At 47.6% G+C, this 27,475-nt stretch overlaps 2 protein-coding genes across 3 annotated transcripts in view; one reads left to right on the top strand and one right to left on the bottom strand.

The window, feature by feature from the left end:
* Positions 1 to 27,475, top strand: part of NUP205 (nucleoporin 205) — a 920,380-nt gene that overhangs the window by 713,267 nt on the left and 179,638 nt on the right. For both annotated transcript variants that reach the window (XM_078671666.1, XM_078671676.1), the window contains exon 33: positions 21,875 to 21,996. In XM_078671666.1, the coding sequence (XP_078527792.1) occupies positions 21,875 to 21,996 (122 nt within the window). The remainder of the gene's footprint in view (positions 1 to 21,874; positions 21,997 to 27,475) is intronic.
* Positions 11,554 to 13,161, bottom strand: LOC144769463 (uncharacterized). The gene is made up of 2 exons (XM_078653577.1): positions 12,858 to 13,161; positions 11,554 to 12,582 (listed from the first exon to the last, which is right to left on the bottom strand). The coding sequence occupies exons 1-2, from the start codon at positions 13,012 to 13,014 to the stop codon at positions 11,597 to 11,599; spliced, it is 1,143 nt and encodes a 380-aa protein (XP_078509703.1). The 5' UTR covers positions 13,015 to 13,161; the 3' UTR covers positions 11,554 to 11,596.

A 27,475-nucleotide genomic window follows, 5' to 3' on the forward strand; every position in this document is an offset into this window, starting at 1 on the left:
CTGGTAAGAAGATCTGTCCCTAAAAGGCACCTCTGCACTTGATGCCCCACTGCCTTGGGTGGCCTAACCACCGGTGCCTAACCAACCTAACATACCTCTCCAAGTGGTGGTTGCACCCAGAAGACCTTCGTCCCCTAGCTTGGAGTGTGTTTGCGAACCGGGGATATCCCATTGGAGGGTACAGGGCGCCTGATGCCCAAACAGCACTCTGCACCCGGCCTCCCCAGTGCCGCTGAGGGTGCTCCTTTTGTACTGGCTTGAAACCCTATTTGCCCTGAGCTTAAGTCCAGAAGCTTTGCTCCCACAACCCTGTGGCCTGCTAGTCACTGCCACCAACCGGATGCCCCTTATCCCCCATTGGATAACATTGGGACTGAGCACTCTGCACCCGGCCACCCTAGTGCCGCTGAGGGTGTAACAAGAGTTCATCCTTGACTCTGGGGGACCCCTGAGTCTACCCCCAGAATCCCAACTCCCACCATCGAATACTTACCTTTGAATCGATAACCCTATTTTCCTCCATAGGATAACATTGGCTCTTTTTCTGTGAAAAGTTTTTAAGTGTTGAGTTGGAAAATCTATGAAACCCTTTAAAACTATATCTAAATTACTAAAACACTTTTACTTACCTGTTTACAGGAAATGCCCCAGCGTAGCATCCAGGTATACTACACTGTGTAAGACAAGTAACCTGTAAAGTAATCTACTTAACATTCTACTAAAAAGTCCATACAAAGTATATGTACAGTATTTCAAAGCATTGCATTACTAGTAGATCTACTGTAATCAAATCAAAAGTATATATACAATTGAAATTCAAACTGTGTACAAACTGTATTACTACTGCAAAGTATTTATCACTTACCTGTGCCAGGCTTGCTCGGTTCTAGAAAATAAAATAACTAAAAGAATATTTTTATACAAAACTAATCGGTCGGAAGTTCAGTCTTTGAGTGTGTGATATCATTTTCTGATTGAGTGTGTACAACAAATGCTTAACACTACTCTGATAAAGCCTTACTGCTCTACCACACTCCCATAAATAGAGAGTAAGGTGCTATCTACATTTACCTCTGCCTACCTTTGGAGTTCCACTGGACTCTGTGCACACTATACCTCACTTTGGTATAGTATATACAGAGCTAGCCTCCTACAGCTTGCTCAACAGCTCCATGGTTTGATAGATTTTCCTGCCATCCGACCTATAGCCCCAGAGCTCTGTGCAGTTATGGTGCCCTTATGACTTTCCACTGCTAACCGAAATCGACCAATATGACGAAACCTCGCGGAGACCATCAGAATTGTATTGTGTGACCTTCTTTAGAATATACACCAAGGTGCTGTCTCGACCGACTCCTTCCTCTGCTCTGCAGAGAATGCTCAGTGCTACGTAGTGGAAGGTAAAAAAAGAGACTTTTTCAAACGTGCCCGCTGTGTGGGGCAAAGTTCACATACTCGAATCAGCACTACATCTGTAACCTTTGCCTGTCACTGGAAAATTATGCAGAGGACTGGATAGCTTGCAACCTGTTCAAGAACAAGAAACCTCTTTGCTCTCGACATGCTGGGCATCCAGTTTATGCTATGGAGATGGTGCTGACGCAGAATTCTCCGCAGAACACATCGGCACTGGCGGAAAAGAAGAGGAAGATGGCTCTGCAGGGGACGTCTTCTTGTGCAGTCCACATTGTTGTGTCTGAGGACTCCGAACAACATAACGAGGAAGGACTGGAAGAACCCTCTCCGCCACCTATGGAACTCCTGGAAGACCAAATGACTATGAGATCTGGGCCCAGGATAAAAACTGCTCCAAGGGCTGTGAATACCTAGGGTCACCAGACTGATGCTTGCACCCCCCAAAATCCACTCATCACTGCCTTGGTGAGCCTTCTGTTCTGGTTGACACAGTGTGTCTATCAGAGCTGATACAGGATGAAGACTTCGATCCTGATTGGGCTCAGGGCCTACAGGGCTAAAGTGGAGGGGACACACAGCCCTTGAAGCCAAAGCAGCATTCGATGCCAACAAAGCCATAGATGACTGCACAGCCCTCTGCGCCAATAAATATAGTAGCGGACACTTGCGTTGGTATCCTTAAGTGGCTGAAGACAATTTTGTCATATCTGCTTTCAGCCCGACAAACGGTAGTTTAGACCATAGTAATATCCAGAATGGACTACAGAAAACATTTTGTATTTGGGTGTGGCTAAATTTCTGCTAAAAAAACAACAAGTGATGGACTGAATGTGGATCAATGTCACACACTCCCCCAGTCAAAAGATCTGGGCCCAAATCCATCGTTTTTTTGCACTCCACACCACCCTGGGTCAGATAATGGCTTTATGCAAATCAGCTCTGACCCTGTTGCCCCATGGGAACAGTCCAGTCCGAACTACAACAGCCATATCTTTCCCAGACCGGAATCAAGCATCCGAGGACCGGACGGGTTTCGAGGTAACACCTCTCTTCAGCCCGGCTAGCTTGACTCCAAGTGGTGTGGAATGCCTGGGACCCACGTCTGGGCATCCCCAGCGCACTTAGGGCGGCAATTGCAAAAAAACAACAAGTGATGGACTGAATGTGGATCAATGTCACACACTCCCCCAGTCAAAAGATCTGGGCCCAAATCCATCGTTTTTTTGCACTCCACACCACCCTGGGTCAGATAATGGCTTTATGCAAATCAGCTCTGACCCTGTTGCCCCATGGGAACAGTCCAGTCCGAACTACAACAGCCATATCTTTCCCAGACCGGAATCAAGCATCCGAGGACCGGACCGGTCTGTCGATCACTGTTGTGTTTGCAATTACCGCTCTAAGTGTACTGGGGATGCTCAGACGTGAGTCCCAGGCACTCCACGCCACTAGAATCAAGCTAGCCGGGCTGATGAGAGGTGTTACCTCGAAACCGGGCCGGTCCTCGGATGCTTGTTTCCGTTCTGGGAAGGACATGGCTTTTGTAGTTCGGACTGGACTGTTCCCATGGGGCACAGGGTCAGCGCTGATTTGCATATCGCCATTGTCTAACCCAGGGTGGTGTGGAGTGGAAAAACGATGGATTTGGGCCCAGATCTTTGGACTGGGGTGAATGTGTGACATTGATCCACATTCTGTCGATCACTGTTGTGTTTGCAATTACCGCTCTAAGTGTACTGGGGATGCTCAGACGTGAGTCCCAGGCACTCCACACCACTGGAATCAAGCTAGCCGGGCTGATGAGAGGTGTTACCTCGAAACCGGGCCGGTCCTCGGATGCTTGTTTCCGTTCTGGGAAGGACATGGCTTTTGTAGTTCGGACTGGACTGTTCCCATGGGGCACAGGGTCAGCGCTGATTTGCATATCGCCATTGTCTAACCCAGGGTGGTGTGGAGTGGAAAAACGATGGATTTGGGCCCAGATCTTTGGACTGGGGTGAATGTGTGACATTGATCCACATTCTGTCGATCACTGTTGTGTTTGCAATTACCGCTCTAAGTGTACTGGGGATGCTCAGACGTGAGTCCCAGGCACTCCACACCACTGGAATCAAGCTAGCCGGGCTGATGAGAGGTGTTACCTCGAAACCGGTCCGGTCCTCGGATGCTTGTTTCCGTTCTGGGAAGGACATGGCTTTTGTAGTTCGGACTGGACTGTTCCCATGGGGCACAGGGTCAGCGCTGATTTGCATATCGCCATTGTCTAACCCAGGGTGGTGTGGAGTGGAAAAACGATGGATTTGGGCCCAGATCTTTGGACTGGGGTGAATGTGTGACATTGATCCACATTCTGTCGATCACTGTTGTGTTTGCAATTACCGCTCTAAGTGTACTGGGGATGCTCAGACGTGAGTCCCAGGCACTCCACACCACTGGAATCAAGCTAGCCGGGCTGATGAGAGGTGTTACCTTGAAACCGGGCCGGTCCTCGGATGCTTGTTTCCGTTCTGGGAAGGACATGGCTTTTGTAGTTCGGACTGGACTGTTCCCATGGGGCACAGGGTCAGCGCTGATTTGCATATCGCCATTGTCTAACCCAGGGTGGTGTGGAGTGGAAAAACGATGGATTTGGGCCCAGATCTTTGGACTGGGGTGAATGTGTGACATTGATCCACATTCTGTCGATCACTGTTGTGTTTGCAATTACCGCTCTAAGTGTACTGGGGATGCTCAGACGTGAGTCCCAGGCACTCCACACCACTGGAATCAAGCTAGCCGGGCTGATGAGAGGTGTTACCTCGAAACCGGGCCGGTCCTCGGATGCTTGTTTCCGTTCTGGGAAGGACATGGCTTTTGTAGTTCGGACTGGACTGTTCCCATGGGGCACAGGGTCAGCGCTGATTTGCATATCGCCATTGTCTAACCCAGGGTGGTGTGGAGTGGAAAAACGATGGATTTGGGCCCAGATCTTTGGACTGGGGTGAATGTGTGACATTGATCCACATTCTGTCGATCACTGTTGTGTTTGCAATTACCGCTCTAAGTGTACTGGGGATGCTCAGACGTGAGTCCCAGGCACTCCACACCACTGGAATCAAGCTAGCCGGGCTGATGAGAGGTGTTACCTCGAAACCGGGCCGGTCCTCGGATGCTTGTTTCCGTTCTGGGAAGGACATGGCTTTTGTAGTTCGGACTGGACTGTTCCCATGGGGCACAGGGTCAGCGCTGATTTGCATATCGCCATTGTCTAACCCAGGGTGGTGTGGAGTGGAAAAACGATGGATTTGGGCCCAGATCTTTGGACTGGGGTGAATGTGTGACATTGATCCACATTCTGTCGATCACTGTTGTGTTTGCAATTACCGCTCTAAGTGTACTGGGGATGCTCAGACGTGAGTCCCAGGCACTCCACACCACTGGAATCAAGCTAGCCGGGCTGATGAGAGGTGTTACCTCGAAACCGGGCCGGTCCTCGGATGCTTGTTTCCGTTCTGGGAAGGACATGGCTTTTGTAGTTCGGACTGGACTGTTCCCATGGGGCACAGGGTCAGCGCTGATTTGCATATCGCCATTGTCTAACCCAGGGTGGTGTGGAGTGGAGAAACGATGGATTTGGGCCCAGATCTTTGGACTGGGGTGAATGTGTGACATTGATCCACATTCTGTCGATCACTGTTGTGTTTGCAATTACCGCTCTAAGTGTACTGGGGATGCTCAGACGTGAGTCCCAGGCACTCCACACCACTGGAATCAAGCTAGCCGGGCTGATGAGAGGTGTTACCTCGAAACCGGGCCGGTCCTCGGATGCTTGTTTCCGTTCTGGGAAGGACATGGCTTTTGTAGTTCGGACTGGACTGTTCCCATGGGGCACAGGGTCAGCGCTGATTTGCATATCGCCATTGTCTAACCCAGGGTGGTGTGGAGTGGAAAAACGATGGATTTGGGCCCAGATCTTTGGACTGGGGTGAATGTGTGACATTGATCCACATTCTGTCGATCACTGTTGTGTTTGCAATTACCGCTCTAAATTTCTGCTCAAGCGGCTTCAAAGTGTGCAGCCTGTATGCTGCTGCTTCCACCTAAGCTTGCTTTGTACTCTGCACTGACTGACTATTGAGCTGCAGGTCTAATTCAAGACCCTGTGAAATATGCAGAAGTGCCTTGCTAATAAAGGCTGCTGTATTTATGATCTCTTGTGTCTGAATACACTCTAACCACGCTCTCCATTTAAGCTGTTTAGATCTGGCCATGATTCCCAGGATCAGGAAGTCCTGCCGGGTCAAATGGTCTTTTGCATACCTTGGCCCTAAATTGTGGAATGGTCTGCCACCTTCACTGAGAGCTTGTAAGTCGCTCATTGTTTCGGAAGAAACTGAAGACCTGGCTGATTCCATCGGCATAATATTATTTAACAGATTGAAAATTTTTGATGGATGAGGAGGCCAGGGCTGGGAAACGTGACAAGGTAGCCATGTGCTTTACAAGTTACTTTAACTTAACATAAGGCAGAGTGCATTATATTACATGTGCAGTCATATCTGCATGAGCACAAATGACCATGTGCTGTCTACTTCAATTACTAGTTAGTACCAGTGAACAGTGAAGCCATTTTAAGTATATGTATTGGGCACTGGTCAACAAGAGTTCCCCAGCTACATGATTGCTTCACTGAAACCTATACTGTTTGGTATCAAACACCTTGCCTTAACAAAACAAAAACTGATGCATGTACTGGATTTATTAAGACATGCTCCCAGAGGGCTCCTTAGAGATGGCCCTTGAAAAGCTACCAACCTCTAGTGTGTTGGCTGACTGGTATTGACCGCCCTGCTAGCACAGACGTGTTACTGACCCCCTGGAGGTGAGAGCTCGAGCTTTCTCAGGTCAGAAACAATACCTTCTGTGGCTGATGTGTGACCAACTCCCCTAAGCAAGATGGCTAGTAATCCGCATATCAAGGCAGGAGTCTTGAAAGGCCTCTACTGTCTTTGATATGCAACCCGGCCTCTCCCAAACAGGGGAAATTTCACTCCATGCTCAGGGCACATTTGGCACCAGGACAGGTGGGAAAAATAGCTAGTCAGCAAGTGTGTCCATTATCAGACTAGTTACACCCCTAAGGTGGGCTAGCTGAAGTAAACATGAAAAGTAGATTTCCGCCATCTTGATGTTTGGTGAACTTAGATGCACGGGGTTGGGGTTATGCCCACTTCCTTCAGAAGTTGTTCTATAGGGCGTGTAGGCACCCCAACGGTAAGTTGCCCAATGGCTACTCCCTTACACTCCCCTTCGCGCCCCTAAATTGAGGTTTAGGTGGCACCCCTGACACTAGGAACTCAGCACAAAGAAGTGCTAATAAGCGAGAACTGTGGACATTTTGGCACCAAACCCTAACTACCTGTACTTGTCCTGACACTAGCGACAAGCCGACTCTTCCTGCCGCTGTGCATCTGCCAAGAACCCTGGTAGACTACCAGCACTTCGCAAAATTGGCAGCAATCTTCCTTGGGATAGAGGAGCTACTCCTCTTCAGCTTGCAGGCACCCAGCACCAAAGTCAGGTCCACAGTTCTGCTGTCCCCGATTCCACAGAAGCAGCAGCTGTCGAAGAAGAGGTTGCCTTGCTCCAGAAGGTCAGATCTGTCTCCCTAACAAGTGAGTAGACGCCAGGACCAACTGGAGCCACAAAGCACCAATATCAAGGGTACCTGACCCCTTGCAGCAACCAATGCCCATTTAAGTCCAATCCAGACTCTAAGAACGAGCGGCCATCCAGGCATGTCAGCACCGCAGAGACCCACTCCGAAAGTGGCCAGCAGTCCTGTTTTTGTCCCCTCAGCTAGCGAGGCCGACCGCCGTGAGCGCCTGCGATGCACAAGTCTAGCCGACCTAACTACTCTGCACCCAAACTCCCCAGCCCGGGGTTTCTGAGAACCAAATGTGCTGCCTTGCTCCTAGGACCCTCGCGAACCTAGTCCCCAGTTGGGAGCGCCCTAGAAAGCCCCCCACCCCGCCTGCAGCTTGTTTCTATGTTGCCCCCAATCTCTCCGGTGTAGCGTGCAAAGCTACCACCTCGTCTGCACCCGGACGCTCCAGGGCAGGTAAAAAGTAACTGCTGTTGTACATTGGCCCCCTACCACCTTAAGTCCCAAAGGAGGAGGTAAAAGCTCTGCTGTCAGACAATGCCAGTTCCAAAAGAACACCTTGGAAGAGGCATGCATTTCCTATACTTCTTGATACCCAAGAAGGACAGAACACCGAGACCGGTACTGGATCTCCAATTTATCAATCAATATATATCAGAGCACTTCCATATGGTAACACTAGAGGATGTGATCCCTGTTTTTAAGAAGGCTACTTCATGGCAGCTTTCTACTTGAAGGGAGCTTACTTGCACATCCCCATTCATCCAGTACATCCCATTACCTCAGGTGTGTGGTAAGTGTACGTCACTACCAGTTCAAGGTGTTGCCTTTCGGGATGACGACAGCACCAAGAGTTTTTACCAAATGCCTGCCAGTTGTAGCAGTGCATTTGGGCATCATGATGTTCTCTGCTGCACGCAATGCTTTTCATGCATCCCCTACATGAGTGTCTGGCATCTCAGTAGTCACAAGCGGAGGGCAGTTTAGAGGATCTAGTGTTGATTTCGGCCATGGTCCATCGGTCCTTGCAATGACTGACAATCTTCTCAAGGCAGACCTTTTTTGGACCCGATTCTCTAAGGGATACTGATGCACCAATGCATCATTCCTGGGGTGGGGAGGGCATATGGAGAAAGTGACGATCCAGGTTGTACGGACCGAGCAATAACAAACACCACACATCAATATACTCAAATACATAGCGATTCAGTTAGCACTAAAAGCTTTCATCACCAATGTAACTCGTAAAGCTGTTCTCCTCAGAAGAGACACCACGACAGCAATATATTACATACAGAAGCACGGAGCACTGATTTCATATAGTTGTCTCACTTAGCACAACTTAGCGCAGGAGATTTGTCATTGGTCTCTTTACCATCATATCCACCTTCTGGCAGAATTTCTTCCGGGAGTGGACAATTCTGTGGCAGACCTGCTCAGCAGGACGCAGCAACAAGTACACGAGTGGAAACTGCACCCCATAATCCTTCAACACTACTTCCACTGTTGTGGGAAAGCCGGCTGTACACCTGTTTGCCACTGCAGAAATTGCAAAATGCCCAAGCTTCACCTCCAGGCACTACCACCCACAATCCATAGTCAGTGCACTATGGATGAATTGGTCAGGGATATTTGCGACGCTTTTCCGGCTCTCCCTTTCATTCCTTTTCTTGTAAGGAATGTCAGACATCTCTAAAGATGATCCAAGTAGCTCCCATCTGGGCATGACAACCCTGGTACACAAAAGTTCTGGAATTGTCCCTAGTACCCAACACGACGCATCCCAAATCTCCAGATCTTTTCACACAGAGTCCAGCATCCCAACCCCAAACAACTCAACCTTTCAATTTGACTCCTGAATTCTATGAATTTGGATATTTACAGCTGCCTTCAGAGTGTATGGATATTCTTAGAAGCAAGGCATCGAACAACTAAGGCCTGCTATGCTGCTAAATGGAAAAGTGTTGTCCATTACTGTATGGCTCAACACATAGACCCTTGTGCTCCCACAGTTCAACAAGTAGAAGTATGTTATCTGCTGCACCTTCCAAAAATCAAAGCTAGCATACAGTTCCAACTGCACCTTGCTGCAATTGCATAATACCTGCAAAATCTGGAGCACCAGTCCCTTTTCCCCATACCAATCATTAAAGCTTTTAATGAAGGACTTAACAGAATAATTCCTCCACAAGCACCACCAATCCCATCGTGGGATTTAATATGTGGTACTTGCAAGATTAATCTCCATGCCTTTCGAGCCTTTACATTCAGGCCGACTACAGTTCCTGTCATGAAAGGTTGCTTTTCTAGTAGCTATTCCATCATTAAGAAGGCTTAGTGAGTTGCAGACCCTCACAATAGAAGAACCATACTTTCAAGTTTTCTAAGACCAGTTTCGACTTTGCACAGATCCGAAGTTCCTTCCAAAAGTCATATCCCCTTTTCACTCAAATCAAAACTTTGACCTCCCTGTTTTTTTCCAAAACCAGAGACAGTTGCAGAAAGGGCATTTCACAAATTGATGTTAAAAGGACTAAGGGCCCGATGTAGGTAGGCCGTTACCGATCGGTAACGGCCGAAAATACCGAATCTGGGCCCTTACCGATCGGTATACTGGCATCGAGATGTAGGGCACAAAAAAAAGTACAAATGGGAGCGAAAACCGAATCGGAATGATTACCGAATGTAAAAGAATGCGATACGTACATACCGAAAATCGGATACAGTACGAATCGGTAACACACCGAATCGGATGCAAACACCGAATCGGTGCATGTACCGAATCGGTAGTGACACCGAATCGGACATAAGCCGAATCGGTGCATGTACCGAATCGGTAGTGACACCGAATCGGACATAAGCCGAATCGGTGCATGTACCGAATCGGTAGTGACACCGAATCGGACATAAGCCGAATCGGTGCATGTACCGATTCGGTAGTGACACCGATTCGGACATAAGCCGAATCGGTGCATGTACCGATTCGGTAGTGACACCGAATCGGACAGAAGCCGAATCGGAGAACCTACCAATTCGGTAGATTCACCGATCGGGAAAATCCCCGCTTCGGACAGATGGGGAGATGTAGGGAGACACAGAAACACCGATTTTGGCTCAAAATCGGTAGAATCCACTCGGAAATTACCATGGATTACGATCAGGTGGTAACCAACTCCAACCCATAAAAACAGCCCCAAAATGCATTGCAACTTGCAGGATGGCAGCTTTTTATGTCATAGCGAGGCGGCTACGGCTACAGCAGCAAGGAGAGAGGGAATGGCAAAGAGAGGAGCAGGTATACAGACAACGTATCACCCTGGTCATGCTGACAGATGCAGAGATCCTACAGCGGTACAGGCTGGACTCAGAGACCATCACAGACCTCATTAGGGACCTCCAACCCCTGTTGCAGCACCCCACCCCAAGGGCACACGCAATCCCTGTGCAGGTGCAGGTGCTATGCTGCCTACACCTGCTGGCGTCTGGCAGCTACCAAAGTGTAGTCGCTGTGGCAGGAGGGGTGACCCAGAGCAGCCTGTCAAGGTTCTTCCACAAGTTCCTTGATGCCATGATCCAGAGGATGGCCCACTACATTTCCTTCCCTGCAACCCAGGCAGAACTTGTACAGACCAAAGCAGACTTTTACCAGATGGCAAGATTCCCCCACATCATTGGCTGCATAGACGGCACACACATTCCGATTTGCCCACCATCTGACACAGAATACATCTACCGCAATCGGAAGTCCACTCACACCATCAACGTACAGGTGATCTGCAATGCGAAATGCATCATCACAGACCTGGTAGCAAAATTTCCGGGTAGTACCCACGACTCCTACATTTTCCAACAGAGCGGCATCTATGCACGGCTGATGGCTGGGGAATTTGGAGAAGGATACCTCCTAGGTGAGACACATCATCAGCCCCCCATAACCAAAAACAGCAAAGTGAAATACATGTATGCATGTAAGTAATTTTACCCCTTTTCCTTCTAGGCGACAGTGCATATGCCCTCCGTTCATTCATTCTCACCCCCTACCTCAACCCCTCTACACCCAGCCAAAGGAGGTATAACCGTGCCCACAAAAGCACCAGGAATGTTGTGGAAAGGACATTCGGCATCTGGAAAAGCAGGTTTAGATGCCTGCACAAGAGTGGAGGTGCAAGGCAGTACACCCCCATCACCTGTTGCAAAATCATAGCTGTCTGTGCAATGTTACACAACCTTGCGGTGAAGAAGGGCACTGAGGTGGAGTTGAGTGACTACGAGGACCATGATGACGACGAAGCTGTGCCACTAACACAGCCAGCTGGGGTGTGTACGCCAAGTGATGGGAGACATAGACGTGAGGAGATAACAGCAAACTATTTCTGAGTGAGTAAAAATGCACAGACAGGTGAATGGTTGTGTTGAATAAGCAATTTTTAATACTGTTGCTACACAGTTACTGCACTGATGTGCAACAAAACAAAGGTGTAATGTCAATGAAAACAAAAGTCTAGGGTCCAGGTTGCCTCACCCGCCCTTGCTAGGCTATTTCTTTGAGCGCTTTGCAGCCCCACTGTGGTGTCCCTCACCCCCTTCAGAATGACCAGCGGCATCTGCGGAGCGCCTGGTGCTCCTGCGTGGCTCTGACGCAGCGCTGGCCGGGCTGCTGCGGCTGCTGCTGTCCCCAGCATCCCCCAGGTCCAGGGCAGGATTTGCGGCAGTGTTAGAGATGATCAAGGCCTCCATTGCTGTCGTGATGCGGGCCATTCCCCTTGTCAACTCTGCGGTATTTTGAGCGAGACTAGACTCCATGTTGGCACCACGCTGACAGAGTTGTGCCGTTGCTGCAGCAAGGCGGCTCAAGGAGCGGTTCTGCACCCGGGCATCCCGCCTGCGCACCACCTCTTGCTCCTCCATTCTGCCACATAACTGTGTGATGGCAGTGGTTAGCCTGCCTAAACCTGCTACTGCCTCCTTGTTGGAAGCCACAAAGGCCTGAAATCCTTTCACCATTTCCCCCATCTGCAGGTTGTGCTGCAGGAGCTGGCGTTGGCATGCCATGATGGATTTCGCCTGCTGCCTTTGGATCTTCACCATATTGCCTTCGAGGCCCCGGAACACACTGGCCTCCCGTGCTGGGTCTGCAGTGGTGGGAATGGCACGGCGCCGGGTACTGCTGCTGCCCGCCTGCTGCGTGGGCTGGGGTGCCACTGGTGGGGGTGTGGTGCTGGCCGGGGCCTGAGCCCCTGCTCCCAGGACAGGGTGTACTGGAGCCACAGTGGCAGGAGCTGGTGTAGGTGGAAAGAGCTCCCTTGTCGGGGAGTTCTCTGGGGAGAATTGCAAGGAGGGTGTGCTTTGCATTTGTGGGGAGTGAAGTGCATCAAAGTCAATTTCCAGGTCTCCCTCAATATCCAGGCCTATGGTGTTTTCCTCCTCCTCCTCGGCAGCCTGACTCGTGCTCGGCCCTGCGAGTGCAGTGGTAGATGGTGCTGCTGCCTCCTTTGGCAGTGTTTGTCCGCCTGATGGTGCCCCTAGGTACAAAGAAGCATTTGTAAATAGAGTACCGATGTATTACAGTCAGTACAATTAAAGCATTCCACATGTCCTAGCATCTCCGTAGAATGTGTTCCACTGTTTCATGTCTTGTGATTCTGCACTGCCATATTTTGATACCTACTGCTGACTGGATGTACCATGATGCTTGTCTCTTGTATGTTGGTTGCAGTACTGTGCTGGGGTTTGGCTATGCATTGTGTCTAATGGGGAGGTGTCTGGTAGGGTGTGTCCTGATGCGCATGCCTCTTACCTGTAGCTGTAGCTCTGGCTGAGCTGTCCAGGGTCCCAATTCCGGTCACGCTCTCCCTCTCAATGGTGCTGGAGACCAGTTCCTCCAGCTCGGTGAGGGGTGGCGCCGGGTTCCTGCCACCACCAGTGACTCCAGCCTGCTTCTGGATCTCTGCCATCTTCCGTTTGGTCAGGCTGCGGATGTCGTAGAAGCGCTTCTTCAGCTCATCCAGGGACCTGGGGGTGACACCCACAGCGTTGACCTTCTGACCGATATCGCTCCAGAGCCTCCTCTTGGTGCATTCTGGCACATTGAGGGACAGCCTTCCGAATAGCTGCCGGTGCACCCTCACCACCTCCTCAACCAACACCTGCAGCTCGGTGCTGCTGAACTTAGGCTTCCTCTTCTGGCTGGACTTCTGGCTCTCACTCTGGTTTGCCATCTTGGTCTGAACAGTTCACTACCTCCTACTCCCACTGCTGCTAACTGTGACTGCTCAGCTCAGGCAGGCTCTCCAGAAAGTTCTTAATTGGCTGCACCTGCCAGGGTTGCCACTCCCTGTTTGGGAGGGGGAGGGGGAGCCACCTCATTGGCTGAAGCGGCTTTAACCGATTCGGCTATCTCCGAATCGGATAATACCGATTCGGTAAAATCCGAATCGGTATCATCTGATTCGGAGATAGCCGAATCGGTTTCTTCAATGCATTCCTATGGGCTTTTTGGCCATGGGTGTGTTTTCATACCTCCGATTCGGTAATAGCCGAATCTGATTTTTCCGACTCGGCTAATTCCGATTCGGTGGTAGCCGATTCGGCTAGTTCCGATTCGGTGGTAGCCGATTCGGCTAGTTCCGATTCGGTGGTAGGCGATTCGGTAGTTTCCGATTCGGTCCGTGCTGATTCGGTACGTACCGATTCACATTACCGATGCCGACCGATTCCTTATTATTTCGCTGTTTGTTTCCTACATCTCGTTTTCCGATTTCAGAATACCGAATCGGCCCGCCTCGGTATTTTGGAATCGGAAATTCCCTTTTACCTACATCGGGCCCATAATCTTTTAAGAAAATGCAACAGTTATTTGTTGATTTTTCAAACCCTAGAAAAGGAAATGCAATTTCAAAAGCAGGAATTGCGCAATGGATAGTAAAATACATACAATATGTTATGTAAAAGCCAAAAGTACATTACCATCAGTTTACTAGAAGAACAGGTGCTTCTTTGACATTTCTAGGGAACATTTCTTTAGGTGATGGAGGCTGCTACATGGACTAATCCACAAACTTATACTTAACACAATTGTGTGTTTGTCCAAGCACGACAACAAGTTCTTGTTTGTCAAACAGTGTTAAGAGGAGGAAAACTGCTTTACAGTCTATGGATAACATGTGTATCTGCAGCCAACATATGCTACGAATGGAGTATGTAACTTTATGCCTCCATTTGTAGGGTGTAGTGCTTCAGATTCACATGCACCCGCATGCCTCCCCGGCAGACATTCTCTGGTGTCAGATTACATTTGTAAATCTTTTATGCCCAAATATTTACTTATATTGCAGCCTTACCCATATAACTAACTCTCAATCTTTTATCTATCTTCACAAGCTCCATCTTCACTCACCATGATGGTGGGGGGGAAAAATGAACAATCTAACAATGGAGCTGTTAAGCATGCACATTCACTTGAAGAGGAGTCTCCTCGACGTCACGTCAGCAACAAAGACAATTTTTGAGAAAAACAAGTTGTAAACACTAGACGGTAGGAGTGTGCATAGCACATGAGTCTGCAGCATTACACACTACAAATAAATTCTTACAAGGTAAGTAACATACTCCTTCAGTCCCACACCAAGCCAAATCCACTCTGAAGCTGTACTAGAGTTCAGTTCCTGCGCGCCCTGCTCCATACATTTTGATGTTAATAAGAGACTGGCTTGGCTTAAGAGCTGTCCTCTGGTGCTCCAATTACTATTCCGATTGGACTCGTACTGAACCAACCAACATTTTGTGATGATACTGATGGTGGGGACTGTGAGAAAGTGCCATCTTTCTGCATGGTTGCACCCACTTTTTGTTGAATTGCTGATGTGCTTTGACTGAATGTGCCCTGGGCTCCCGCTAATCCGGTACCCAGGGCCTATGTTCTTTCCCTAAAAGTGCATTGAAGCCTAAACCCAATGGGCATCTCTGGCCACAGGTCAGCCCCTGGTAAATTGCCAGGGCAATCGCACAGCAGTTAACTGCATTTGATCTACCTCCCGAATTAGGTGACTATACAAAATCTGTTTACGCTAGGACAAATGTGTGCTTTGGTGTGGCAGCCGTCACATTGACCCATTGCAAGCTAAACTCTATTGATGTGTTAATCTTTGATGTTATGGACACAGTTAAAGGTTATCATTAGACCTTTTTGTTTTTACGGGGCCAACTGTCCTTGTTCAAGTTACCTGTTGTGATGTGTTTTCTTAAAGGTTTGGTCTACATGTTTCCCCATAGGCCTTTTGTGATATCGCAGTAGGACCATAATTGGGTCCTTTCTTTCCAGATGCGCGCTCCCGCTGCTTTCTTATGGCAATAACTTGACCAAGTTACATGAATGAGCTTTAATTGTTGTCTGTCCTCCCGCCCTCCCACCTTCTTTCTAGACCAACTGGTGCTGAGGGCTAGAGCGGACTTGATTTCACTAAAGTTGTGACTTCATTTCACAAAAGTTGTGACTTCATTTCACAACAAACAGTCCATCACTATTCCGATGTTCTTTCCCCCACCACATTCCTCAAAAAAGGAGAAGAGACTCCATAATTCGGACCTCAAAACACCTCTCTGCTTTTACATCAATCATAACAGAGACCATTGGGCGAATAAATAGCTCTTTGTTGGGTTTTTGCGGCCAAAGGAAGGCAAAGCGATAAAGAAACACTCAGTTGAGATGGATAGTCCTATGCATTATAATCTGCTACATGATTCCATTGGGGCTAAAGCTGCTACTGTTTCATTAGCATGCAGAGTGACTTTAATGAAAACCTGTCCGGCTGCAACACGGTACAAAAAGGGGTGGTGATGGACGGAGCATCTGAACCAATCAAACATTCACACCCAGTCAACAGATCTGGGTTTAATCCATCACCGTTCTTTAGCCCACTCTGCCATCCCAGTTCAGACATGGCCATATGCAAATCAGTCTGACCCTGTGCCTCATGGGAACAGTCCAGCCCGAACTGCCAAGCCATGCCTTCCCTGGACCGGAAACAAGCTTCCGAGGACCGGTTTCTGGCATTTCAGCAGTCTTCAGCCCGGCTTGCTTGAATCAAGTGGCAAAGTGAGCAAGGGACTCACGTCTGAGCATACCCTGCCAACTTATGGCGAACAAAGTGGTACAAAAGGGGGTGGTGATGCACAGGGTCAGGCTGATTTGCATATGGCCATGTCTGAACTGGGGTGGCAGCGTGGGCTAAAGAACGGTGATGAATTAAACCTTTATCTGTTGACTGGGTGTGAGTGTTTGATTGGTTCAGATGCTCCGTCCATCACCACCCCCTTTTGTACCAGACTGCAACATGGACATCAGTGTACATGTTCATGAAGTATTACTGCCTCAACAGCCAATCAGACAGGAAAAGCGTTTTGGCTGTACAGTCCAACAGGGCTTTTTGGCCTCAGTCATCCCTAAGACACACCGCTGAGTGAAGTACTGCATTGGTATTTATTCTACAGCCATCTTTTCTGACGAATATGTAGTTTGAAGTATACATCAAAAGAACAAATTACTAACATTTGGTAATGCTCTTTCTGGCGGATACTCAACCTGGAGAGCTGCACACTAGCAAAACCAATTAGTCTTTGGGATCTGCATCCAAGGGTGCAGACAATATCCAGAAACTGGGCGTGCTGAGGTGGCGCCTATGTGTTGCTTCAGTCGGTACTCCAGGGTAGGAACTGAGCTGAAGTGAGGCTGCATGCCACCACCTATTGGTACGAAGGGGCCATTCTAAAAAATATGCCACATCCAATCGGAAAGTGGGAATATTCTACAGGTAAAGAATTTGTGGTTAGATAGAGTATCCAGCAGAAAGAGCATTTCTGAAGTAATTGTCATTGCACAATCACGTATTTTCCAGAGTGCTTCCCAACTCCACTCCACAGGCTCCATGTAGGTTGACTGCTTTCACAATTGAAGTAATTGTCATTGCACAATCACGTATTTTCCAGAGTGCTTCCCAACTCCACTCCACAGGCTCCATGTAGGTTGACTGCTTTCACAATTTCGACAGTTGTATACTTTTGATGAGGTTAAGGTAGTTATGAAGAAGCATGATGAAGTGGGTCAAATCTGAAACCATTTGAGTTGGAGCTTCCCTTCTATGATAAATGACATGGTATGGGGACCACCCCTGTAGTTACAATGTACCCACAGCAGTACAAACCCTTTAGGAGAAAGGGGGGGGAGGTGTAATCAGATTTTTGTCCTTCGCCTGTCATGTCTCCTGCTGGGATTAAATGGCTATACATCTTCAGCTAAAACTTATCGCTCTTTCAACCATAGCACACATGGGTAAATAGCAAAATTCTATAAATATAATTGAGGACTTTTCCGCATTTTTCTGCTCCGAAAATGTACGGAACATAATCAACTGCTTTGAAATATACCATTCACCAAGTTGAAGCCATAACAAAATCTATAAAGCACCCTTAGCCCTAATATGTAGATCTGATTATTGCAAATGCATAGATCTTCGGAGCATGAACATTTGGAGTGGTACCCGGTCTCAAAAATAGCAAATCATAAGATAATACACATCAATTATATATATATATATAAGAACAAAAGTTAACCTGTTGGGGCAAAATGAATCATCTTATGCTGTATTCACTGTATTACAGTTACAGCAAACAAATGATGGACGGAATGCTGACAATGCAAATATTCTCCCCCAGTCAAAAGATCTGGGTTAAATCCATCATTCTTTTGCCCACTACACCACCCCAGTTTGGACCCAGCCATATGCAAATCAGTCTTGACCCTGTCCCCCATGGGAACATTCCAGACCAAACTGCCAGGCAAGGTCCTCCCTGGACCGGAAACAAGCATCCTGGGACCGGTTTCAGGGTATGTCACCCTTCTTCAGCCAGGCTAGCTTGAATCCAGTGGCACAGCGAGCAAGGGACCCACGTCTGGGGATACCCATCCCACTTAGGACGAAAAGTGTTACAGCAAATACATGATGGACGGAATGCTGACAATGCAAATATTCTCCCCCAGTCAAAAGATCTGGGTTAAATCCATTGTTCTTTTGCCCACCACGCCACCCCAGTTTGGATCCAGCCATATGCAAATCAGTCTTGACCCTGTACCCCACGGGAACAGTCCAGACCGAATTGCCAGGCCAGGTCCTCCTCGGACCGGAAACAAGCATCATAGGACAGGTTTTAGGGTATGTCATCCTTCTTCCACTACTTCACTGTATGTCTCACACGATGGATAACAGACTTGATAATTTCAGGGCGTTAGATTGTGTTGTCTTTTTATAAAGAGGGTGTAGGAAGCCGGCTCTGTATATACTATACCAAAGTAAGGTATTGTGTGCACAGAGTCCAGTGGAACCTCAAAGGTAGGCAAAGGTAGAAGTAGATAATACCTTACTCTCTATTTGTGTGGACAAGCAGTAAGGGTTTATCAGAGGGTAGTGTTAAGCACTTATTGTACACATTCAGGCAAGAAATTATGTCACACACTCAGACTGAAGCAGACCAATTTGTATACAATATATTTTTTAGTTATTTTATTTCTAGAACCAAGCCAAGCCTTTTGCAAGTAAGTGAAATCATACTTTTGCAGGTACAATGCAGTTGAATACAATTGGTATGCAGTTGGATGCAATTGGTTTGATTACAGGTAATTCAACAGTCAAAATTACTTTACAGTTAATTTTGAAATTACTTTATACGTTACTTTTCAAATTACTCTTAAAGTTACTTTTTCCACTCATTGCAATATGCCTAGCTATCATACTAGGATATTTCCTAAAGATAAGGTAAGTAATTCAGTTTTTATACTTTTGCAGTTTTTCAAGGTTTCATACAAACCAACTTCACACTTAAAAGATTTTTCACAGAAAAGCAGTCAATGCAATCTTATGGGAGGAAATGAAGTTATCGGTTTAGCGGTAAGTACTTAGTCTTGGGTGTTGTTTTTCTGGGGTTAGAACGAGGGTTCCCCCAGGGTAAAGAATGCACTCTCAGAGCACCCTCCGCGGCATTAGAGCGGCTGTGTGCAGAGTGCTGAGATCCAATGTAACCAATGTGGGACAGCAGGCCACAAGGTTGTGGGAGCGAAGCTCCTGGTGTTCCGCTTAGGGCAAAGGGGGATGCGATTTAGCACACAAGATGCACCCACAGCAGCACAGGGGCGGCAAGTGCAGGGTGCGTCTGGTCCCCTGTTGATTTCAATGGGGATTCTCCAGTTGCAACAAACACTGAAGGCTCGGGATGAAGATCTTCTGGAGGCGACCACCGGTTGGAGAGGTAAGTTGAGATGCCTTAGGATCGCGGGATGTAGGGTGCAGGGGTGTCTTTAGGTGTGGGGTTTTTCTTACCGGCTCCGTTCGCAGTAGGGGCTATCCTCCAGAAAGTGGCTACAGGCGTCGGTTGGAGACTTGAGGCTGGTCAGGGATCACCGGATCCCAGTTCAGCATTGCCGGGGAGACCTCCTCCTGGTGTTGGGCCACTCGGGTGATGGGCGTCGGGTGCAGAGTGGTGCAGACTTACTGATTTGGCCAGAGTCTGTGGATAAGCAAATCCGCTGCTCACGGAAGACAGTCTGGTATGGGAAGGCAGGACAGTTCCTCCAGGTTCTTGGGGGCTGCTGGCTGCAGGACATACCGGGATTTCGCTGTAGCAGGTCGAGGTCGGGACAGGCCGGTAGGGCTGGGCCAAATTAGTTGGTGTCCTCCTCTTCTTCTTCAGCTTGTCTGAGAAAGCAAAGGTTCAATCCCTAAATACTAAGTTTAGGGATGTTATAGGTTGGTACAGGTCCGGACCAATGGGTCTCTTCCTTGGGGTGGGTACACCCCCTAGTATGCCACCCTCCAGTGGGAGGGGTGGGGACATAAGCCTCACTCTGGTTGACTGGGTCCCCCCATCTTCAAGACGGCGGGGACTGAGAGTTGTGCCTCGCCTCCCCCCTACCTGAGGGGTGGGGTTGGCAAAGGTGAGCACACCTCTCCCATATTAGTTTTCCCGCTGATTCTCCCACCCAAAGTAGGGGTCGAAACTGGTGGGGGCCAGTTGCTGGGAGCAGTAAATGGCTGGGGTAGCTCACAAAGGCGGCAAGCTTTTGAAGCTTCCCTTCGTGGACCCTGCCCTTCATGGGGGGGAAGGATGTCACCTCGTCCCAGGATGTGCTTTGTTTCAGGACCCAGAGAGACGCAGGCTCTCGACCCAGGGGTCCAGAGTCATGTCTGGTGGTGGCAGCTGGCAAGCAGCCACTAAGCCAGGACACTAGAGTTAAGTCGTTTTTCAGTGGGCATCTCTAAGATGCCCTCTGAGTGCCTTTTTACATTAAATCCCACACTGGCATCAGTGTGGGGTTAATATGCTGAGAGGTTTGATACCAAACTTGCCAGTTTACAGTAAAGCCATTATGGTGCTGTGGAGTTCGTAATGACAAACTCCCAGCACCGTATACTCTTTATGGAATTATTGCACTTAAAATGTCTTAGAATTGACTTAGACACCATAGTGGTACAGGGCCCATGCACCTCACCACTGGTTAAGTGCACCCAGCTAGAGGGGTGGCTTACCTATGCCACGGCAGTGGGTTTTAGGCATGGCACACAGGGATGTGTGCCATATCGACTTCACTTTGTCCTGCACCAAAACACACAGCCTGCATTGGCAGTGTGTATGTGTAAAGGCACAAGTCTCTGAGGATGGCACAATAAGTTCTGCAGCCCTTAGAGGCCTTCCTTGGTTACAGTGCCCTTGGTACCTATGATACCTTTTGCAATGGACTTATATGTGGCCAGAGAGTTGGCAATTGGGTTTTGCATCGGTACAGTTTAGGGAAAAAAACATAGGCCCTGGATACCTGGTTGGTAGGATCTCAGGGCATACTCAGTCAAAGTACATCAACATTAGGCAAAACGTGTGTGTGTGTGGGGGGGTGGGCGGGGGGGGGGGCAACCATGCAAAAAAAGGGCACTTTCCTAAAGAGGGATGTGTACCATTCACAACTATCACTGCCAGCCGACTTGTCTGCATATGATGCAGCTAACCAACAAGCCATAGCTGTGTATTATATTTCCACTGAAATCTGTCTCTCTTCTTACCAGATTCCTTTTAAAACCTAACCAAATAAAATATCCAGTGATTTCCTTTCCGTGCTGTAAAATCACTTTTATTCAGAAATCTGTTGATTCCAAACACTTTCCTCCAATTGCGATAGTTGCCTTGAATATTCATAACATAAATATAATACCTTTCCCCTGTAGTTTTTTTCTTTGCTTTTTCCTTAGGGAAATCTTAAATTTCTCATATCAGCCTTAAATAAAAGCATATGTACAGCTGCATTTCGCATGTTGGCAGTGTATAGTGATGATACCTATATACATATTGTTTGTGAAGAGTCCAGTAGTGAAGGACTGTATTGTCCCAGCTTTTAATTTGACCTTTTGTAAAGCACTAATAATTAGTGTGGCTTCAGTTAAGAAATGATCATCGACTAAGGATCAGACAAATTAGATTAATACATTTGATTAACAAGGCTCTTGGTTATTATGAAGATTATGGACTCCTTGAAGAAGAGGCAGTTTCAGAATGGCAGTATATTTATTTTTTATCATAAAGCTTACATTTGAAAAAAGAATGGGAGTTAGAGTATTTAAGTTCACACTGTGAATCATATTGTCCTGTAAGCCCTGAGGATGCCAAGACTTTTGATAGAAGTAAGGAAGAGGAAATGAGCTATGTATAATAGCTGTAAGTTGCACTTTTTTCATAAGAAGCACTCTGATATTTACTACTTTGATTTTTGTTTCTCAGGCATTCCTGACCAGAGTGGCGAAAAACCAACAAGGGGCTCTGGAACTGCTGCGATCTGGGGTGATTGTACGGCTAGCACAGTGCCAGGTGTACGATATGCGCCCAGAAACAGAACCGCATGGGTAAGTCGGAAAGCCTGATTGTCAGGAGCAGAAATAACTGATCCCGACCTAAACACATCCCTTTACCCAGCAACCTAAAAATAGAAATATTGGATTTGAAGTGAAAATATGCTTATTTACTTTAGTACTATATATCTTCTACTTCGCATGACTATTCAACAGGCCAATGAGATGTAAGACTGTAGCTCGTCCCATAAAGGCTTTAGTAGCGCAAATTGTATGCTGCATATTGAGCAATAGGCAGATTATTGCCACGCTCAGCCCTTTTGAAGATAAGAAGATAAACCTTTCCAGCATTAGCTCTGCATCAGTTTCTACTACCTTTCCTTGACTTTCTGCTCGTAACCCCTGTTATACCTGTGTGATAAAGGACATATTTGCTTATGTTCCCCCTGTTAAATACATTTGTCTGAATCCAGAACTGTAGGAAAGTGCATCTTTTGGACATGGTCAGCCCCGACTTTTTGCTTGAAAAATTATGTCGTTTAGACTAGAAGTGCACATGGTCCCTGCCAACCGGGTCCCCTGTGCCATATTTCCTTCCCGAAACTGTACCTTTTGTTTTCACTTTTGGCACTCCGTTAGCTCATGTATAAGCCCCTTGTAAAAGGTACCCCTGGTACCTAGGGCCTTATGGTTAAAGCGGGCCCCTAAAGGCTACAGCACAAATTCTGCCACCCTAAGGGAATCTACGCAAACGCATGCATGCTATCACTGCAGCCTGCATGTCTTGGTGTAGGCAAAACTGAAGAGTCGACATGGCACACATCCGTGTGTGCCATGCCCATTGACATTGCATGAAATGTAGGTAAGACACCCCTCCAGCAGGCCTTAACCCTAAGGCAAGGTGGACCATATCTCCTATGAGGGCATATATGTATGAGCAGATATGCGCCTTCAATATCCTTGTTGATTCTTGGATATTGTAAATGACCAGGGAATCCTTAGTAAGTACATGGGCTGGATACTCGTCATTACGAGTTCCCCAGCTCCATAATGGCATACCTGAAATATGGAAGGTTTGGTACGAAACATCTCAGCATACCAAACCATTGTCAGATTTATTAAAAAGTTCACCCAGATGACCCTTTAGAGGGGTTCCCTGAAACCTACCAATCCTTAGTATGGTCACTGACTGGCCTAAGCCAGCGTGCTACAACCAGCCAGTCTTCTGACGTCATGGGGAGGGTGCCCGTGCACTCTGAGGCCGAGGGTAGTGCCTTGCCTCGGAGGAGGTCTTCACACCTCCCTCCTGGTCAGGAAGAGCCATCTGTGGCAGGTAGCTTCAAAGGCCTTGCCGCCTTTGTAATATGACTCCAGCCTCTCCTGTTAGAGGAAGCAGGCCCCCTTTCTGTCCACACCCCCTTTTTGGCGGGAGGACAAGCTAAACAACTTAGAAAGAATAAGAGTTGTGTTCCCCTCAGCCAACTCAAGCCCTCAGGTGCTGGAGGCGAGGTGAAGTACACTATTCAGCATCCACCATCTTGAAGATGGTGGGACTTATCCAATCAGGGCTAGGTTTATGTCCTCCTCCCAAAGGAGGTGGGCATAATAGAGGGTGTAGACACCCCATGGAAGGCACTACCTGTCCCTCCCTTGTAACACCCCTAAATTTGGTATTTAGGTGGCATCCCCAGACCCTGAATTTCAGTTCCTGATGACCTAAGAAGATACTACAAAGTCGCTCCAGCAGAGAAGACTGACTTGGCCCCAGCCCTATCAGCCTGTTTGCAGCCCTCTACAATCCTGCGCCAAAAGAGGACACGTCCTGCAGCCCAGCGACCTCGAAAAACCTTGGGAGGACTGCCTGCCTTCTACAAAGATCAAGACTCCAGAGAGCAGCGGACCAGTTCACCAATCAACCATCGCCAAAGAAAAGACTCTGTGACCTGAAGAACCACAAATCCTGCCGCAGAATCCACCTCTGCACCCGATGCCTCTGGCACAAGTCTAAGTGGCCCATAGGTTCCAGCAAGGATCCCCAGCGATCCAGAGCCCAAGTCCACCGTGGGCTGACACCTCCTGGTCTCCATGACGACGCATGCATCCTCCGCATGGAGAACCCCTCATATGCGACCTGCTATGGTAAGTCATTTCCGACACCAAAAGGCACCTCTGCACCCGTCCATGCTGGGCTTTGGAGAGTAGGACCTAAGGTGTCCTTACGTCCTCAAGCATCACTACTTACTTGCCCAGCTGTTAGTTTCCTTTGACCAGCCCACGGGGCTGAGCCTGCATCCCTTGTTTGATTTGGCCTCTCTCCGTTGCCTTTGGCACCCAGTACCCCTTGTGCCACTGATGGTGTAGTGTTGGTGCTGCTTTGATCCCCGTCCAGTGCTTGCTTTAACTTGTAGACTGGCACCCTCCCTCATCCCCATGTCGCTGGTGGTGCACTGTTGGTGCTGAACTGTACCTTGCCCAATACTGACCTTAACTTCGAAAGACTGGTCTTGTAAGTCGATGTTATACCTATGTATGCTGAAGGTTTTCTTCCTCCCGTAGGTTAACATTGCAAAGTCTGAAAGTTGCACTTAGTGTCCATTTCTTAAACTGAAATGTTTTTCTAGTAATGAATGTATTTATGTATGACCATGTTCTGTGGTTCTACAAAATAAATAAAACCAAGTACTAGATTTATCTTGGATTTATACATTGAGTGTGTGTCTCATTTATTGCCAACTGTGTATACAACAAATGCGTATCACTGCCCTCTGATAAGCCTAACTCCTGGCCTACACTACCACAAAAAAAACATTAGTATTATCTATTTCGGCCTCTGGGGATCCACTTGAATCTGCACATTATACGTCATTTTGGTATTGCATATAGACGGCTTCCTACAAAAACACATTCCAGAACAATGTGGCATTAACTTCAACAACACGGACAATAAGTGTCAAGGGAGGAGAGTGATGGTGTCCCTCAGATGGACACGTTTATGAGGAGGAGTTTGTGGAATTCCCATAAATACAAAAAAGACTTACACATAAGGGAAATGTTGAGGAAAGAGTTAATAAATTACTGGGGATGCTTTTTAAACTTTTTTTTTTTACCAATTGTATTGTATTTATCATCTCTACACATCAATAAAAGGTCCTTTATGTTCCAATGAAAGATACATTGTTATAAATGTAGTGTATGCTTACATTCTAATGAAGACTAAAAGAAAGAAACCTAATAACTGTAGATAATGGGTAAGTTTCTCATTCTGGATTTCTTTATCATAATAACCTAAGTCAGTTAGAGATTTAACACAGTGAGAATGCTTGCTCTTAATTGTGAGTTGACACAGTAACATTTAGTCCTAGTTCCATACTTCACATAAGCTTGTTTTTCATGTATCTTTAGCTGCTCATTTATTCTTCTCTTATTAGTCATTATTGTCCCCACCAACCCTTAAACCATTACACTACATTCATGCAGGACTTCCCTTCAGTTCAGAAAGTCAATTCCTGACTAGAATAAAGAGCACACTGATATGTCAGCAGATCATGCCTGCCTCCAAACTCTATTGATCTTACTTCACCTTCTAAGGGTAACCTTGTGTCCGAGTGTTTGCCGTGCTGTACCAGGAGTCTCTCCGATGTCTCGACTGTCTGAATTTAGGGTTGGTAATATTGCGAATGAAATCTCAGCAATTGCCCATATTTGGACATCCCAACACCACCCACAGCCTTTCAAGCCTATATCGAGTTGCAACACATTGCTATCCAATATTTTCTAAATAGCAGGGCTACATCAGTATAGGAAACTGGGTTTTTGTTGCAGTTGTCCCACACTTTTTTACCCTCTTTTTAGCTCATAAATGCTGTTTTTTTCCTGTGATGTTGCACTGAGGCCTAACCAGACCTCCGTGCCAGTGCTCCTTCCTTAAAACAAAGTGATGTCTGATCGTTTCACAGTTTGCTAAGGACTTCAGCACCCGTGTAAGTCCCTAGTAAATGGTACCCCAGCTACTTGGTGCACGGGTATTAAAGAGTGTCCCTAACTGTTACAGCATATCTTTTGCCACCCCAAGGGGGGGGGGGACACACAAATTCCACACAGACTGCCATTGCCAGCTGCGTGACATGGTGCAAACCATGTTTGAAAACATGACATGGCACACGCCTGCGTGCCATGCCAAAGACACTGCATGGGCCATATGCAAGTCATCCCGACAGCAGGCCCTGGAACCCTAAGGCAGGATTCATTATAGCATATGTAAGGAGATATATGCATTTGCGGATATGCCCATGTAATGGCTAATTCCATTGCTGGATATTACAAGTGAACAGGGAAGCCATCGTAAGGTATGTACTGGGCATTGGTCAAAAAGAGTTTCCCAGCTACATAATGGCTTCACTGAAACCTATGTTATTTGTTATCAAACACCTCATATTAATAAACCCACACTGATTTCAAAGATGGATATATTAATACATACACCCAAAGAGTGCTTTAGAGGCACCGCCTGAACCCTACTAGTCCTCTAGTGTTCTGGCTAACTGGTCCTGTCCAGCCGCCACCACAGATGCGTTTGACCCCCTAAGAGATTAGCCCCGCACTCAGAGGTGAGAAACAATGCCTGCTCTAGTAGTAGGTGTTTACACCTTTTCCGGCAGGATGCCTACTAAATTAGAATGTCAAGACAGGGAGCTTCAAAGAGCACACCGCCTTTGATATGCAAGCCCAGACCTGGAGGATGCCACCCCCTGCCCTGAGGCTCATTTGGCACTAGTACAGCCAGGGAACATGCTATGCAGGGAGACGTGTTGTACCTCTAGGCGTGGGGTGAGCAAAAGAATCATTGTGACTGAGAGTGTATTTTTGCATTGTCCGGCATTCCATTATTTTTTTTGCATATGTCGCCCTAAGTGGGAAGGGTATGCCCAGACGTGGGTCCCGTGCTAACTACACCACTTGATTCAAGCTAGCCGGGCTGATGAAGGGTGATGCCCTGAAACCGGTCCCAGGATGCTTGTTTCCAGTCCAGGGAGGACCTGGCTTGACAGTTCAGGATGGACTGTTCCCACAAGGAACAGTGTCAAGACTGATTTGCATATGGCTGGGTCCAAACTGGGGTGGTGTGGGGAGCAAAAGAATGATGGATTTAACCCAGATCCTTGTGACTGGGGGTGAATGTTTGCATTGTCCTTCATTCCGTCCACCAATTTTCTTTTGCACCTCTAGACTAGCCACACCCATAAGCTGGACAGCCTAAAGTGAACACGAAATAGAGAATTCCATCATCTTGTGTGTGGTGGAATTAGGAACTCTGATACAGGGTGAGGGTGATGCCCACTCCACACAGGAAATGGTCATCTAGGGGGTGTAGTTACCCCAGGGATAAGTAGCCCATTAGCTACTATCCTTCACTCCACTAAACTCCCTTAACCCCTCCCATGCTCATGACGAGCTGATTCGTCATGAGTCACAATGGAGCTGTACTCATGATGAGCTGAGATCGTCTTAACGGCCGTGGCCCGCCCACATGTGG

Source organism: Lissotriton helveticus, chromosome 1_1 (assembly GCF_964261635.1).
Source record: "Lissotriton helveticus chromosome 1_1, aLisHel1.1, whole genome shotgun sequence".
Taxonomy (NCBI): domain Eukaryota; kingdom Metazoa; phylum Chordata; class Amphibia; order Caudata; family Salamandridae; genus Lissotriton; species Lissotriton helveticus.

Coding starts and splice junctions, on each gene's coding strand:
- LOC144769463 (XM_078653577.1), bottom strand. CDS start 13,014: ATGGCAGAGATCCAGAAGCAGGCTGGAGTCACTGGTGGTGGCAGGAAC. Junction 12,583..12,857: donor AGCCAGAGCTACAGCTACAG/GTAAGAGGCATG, acceptor CTTTGTACCTAG/GGGCACCATCAGGCGGACAA.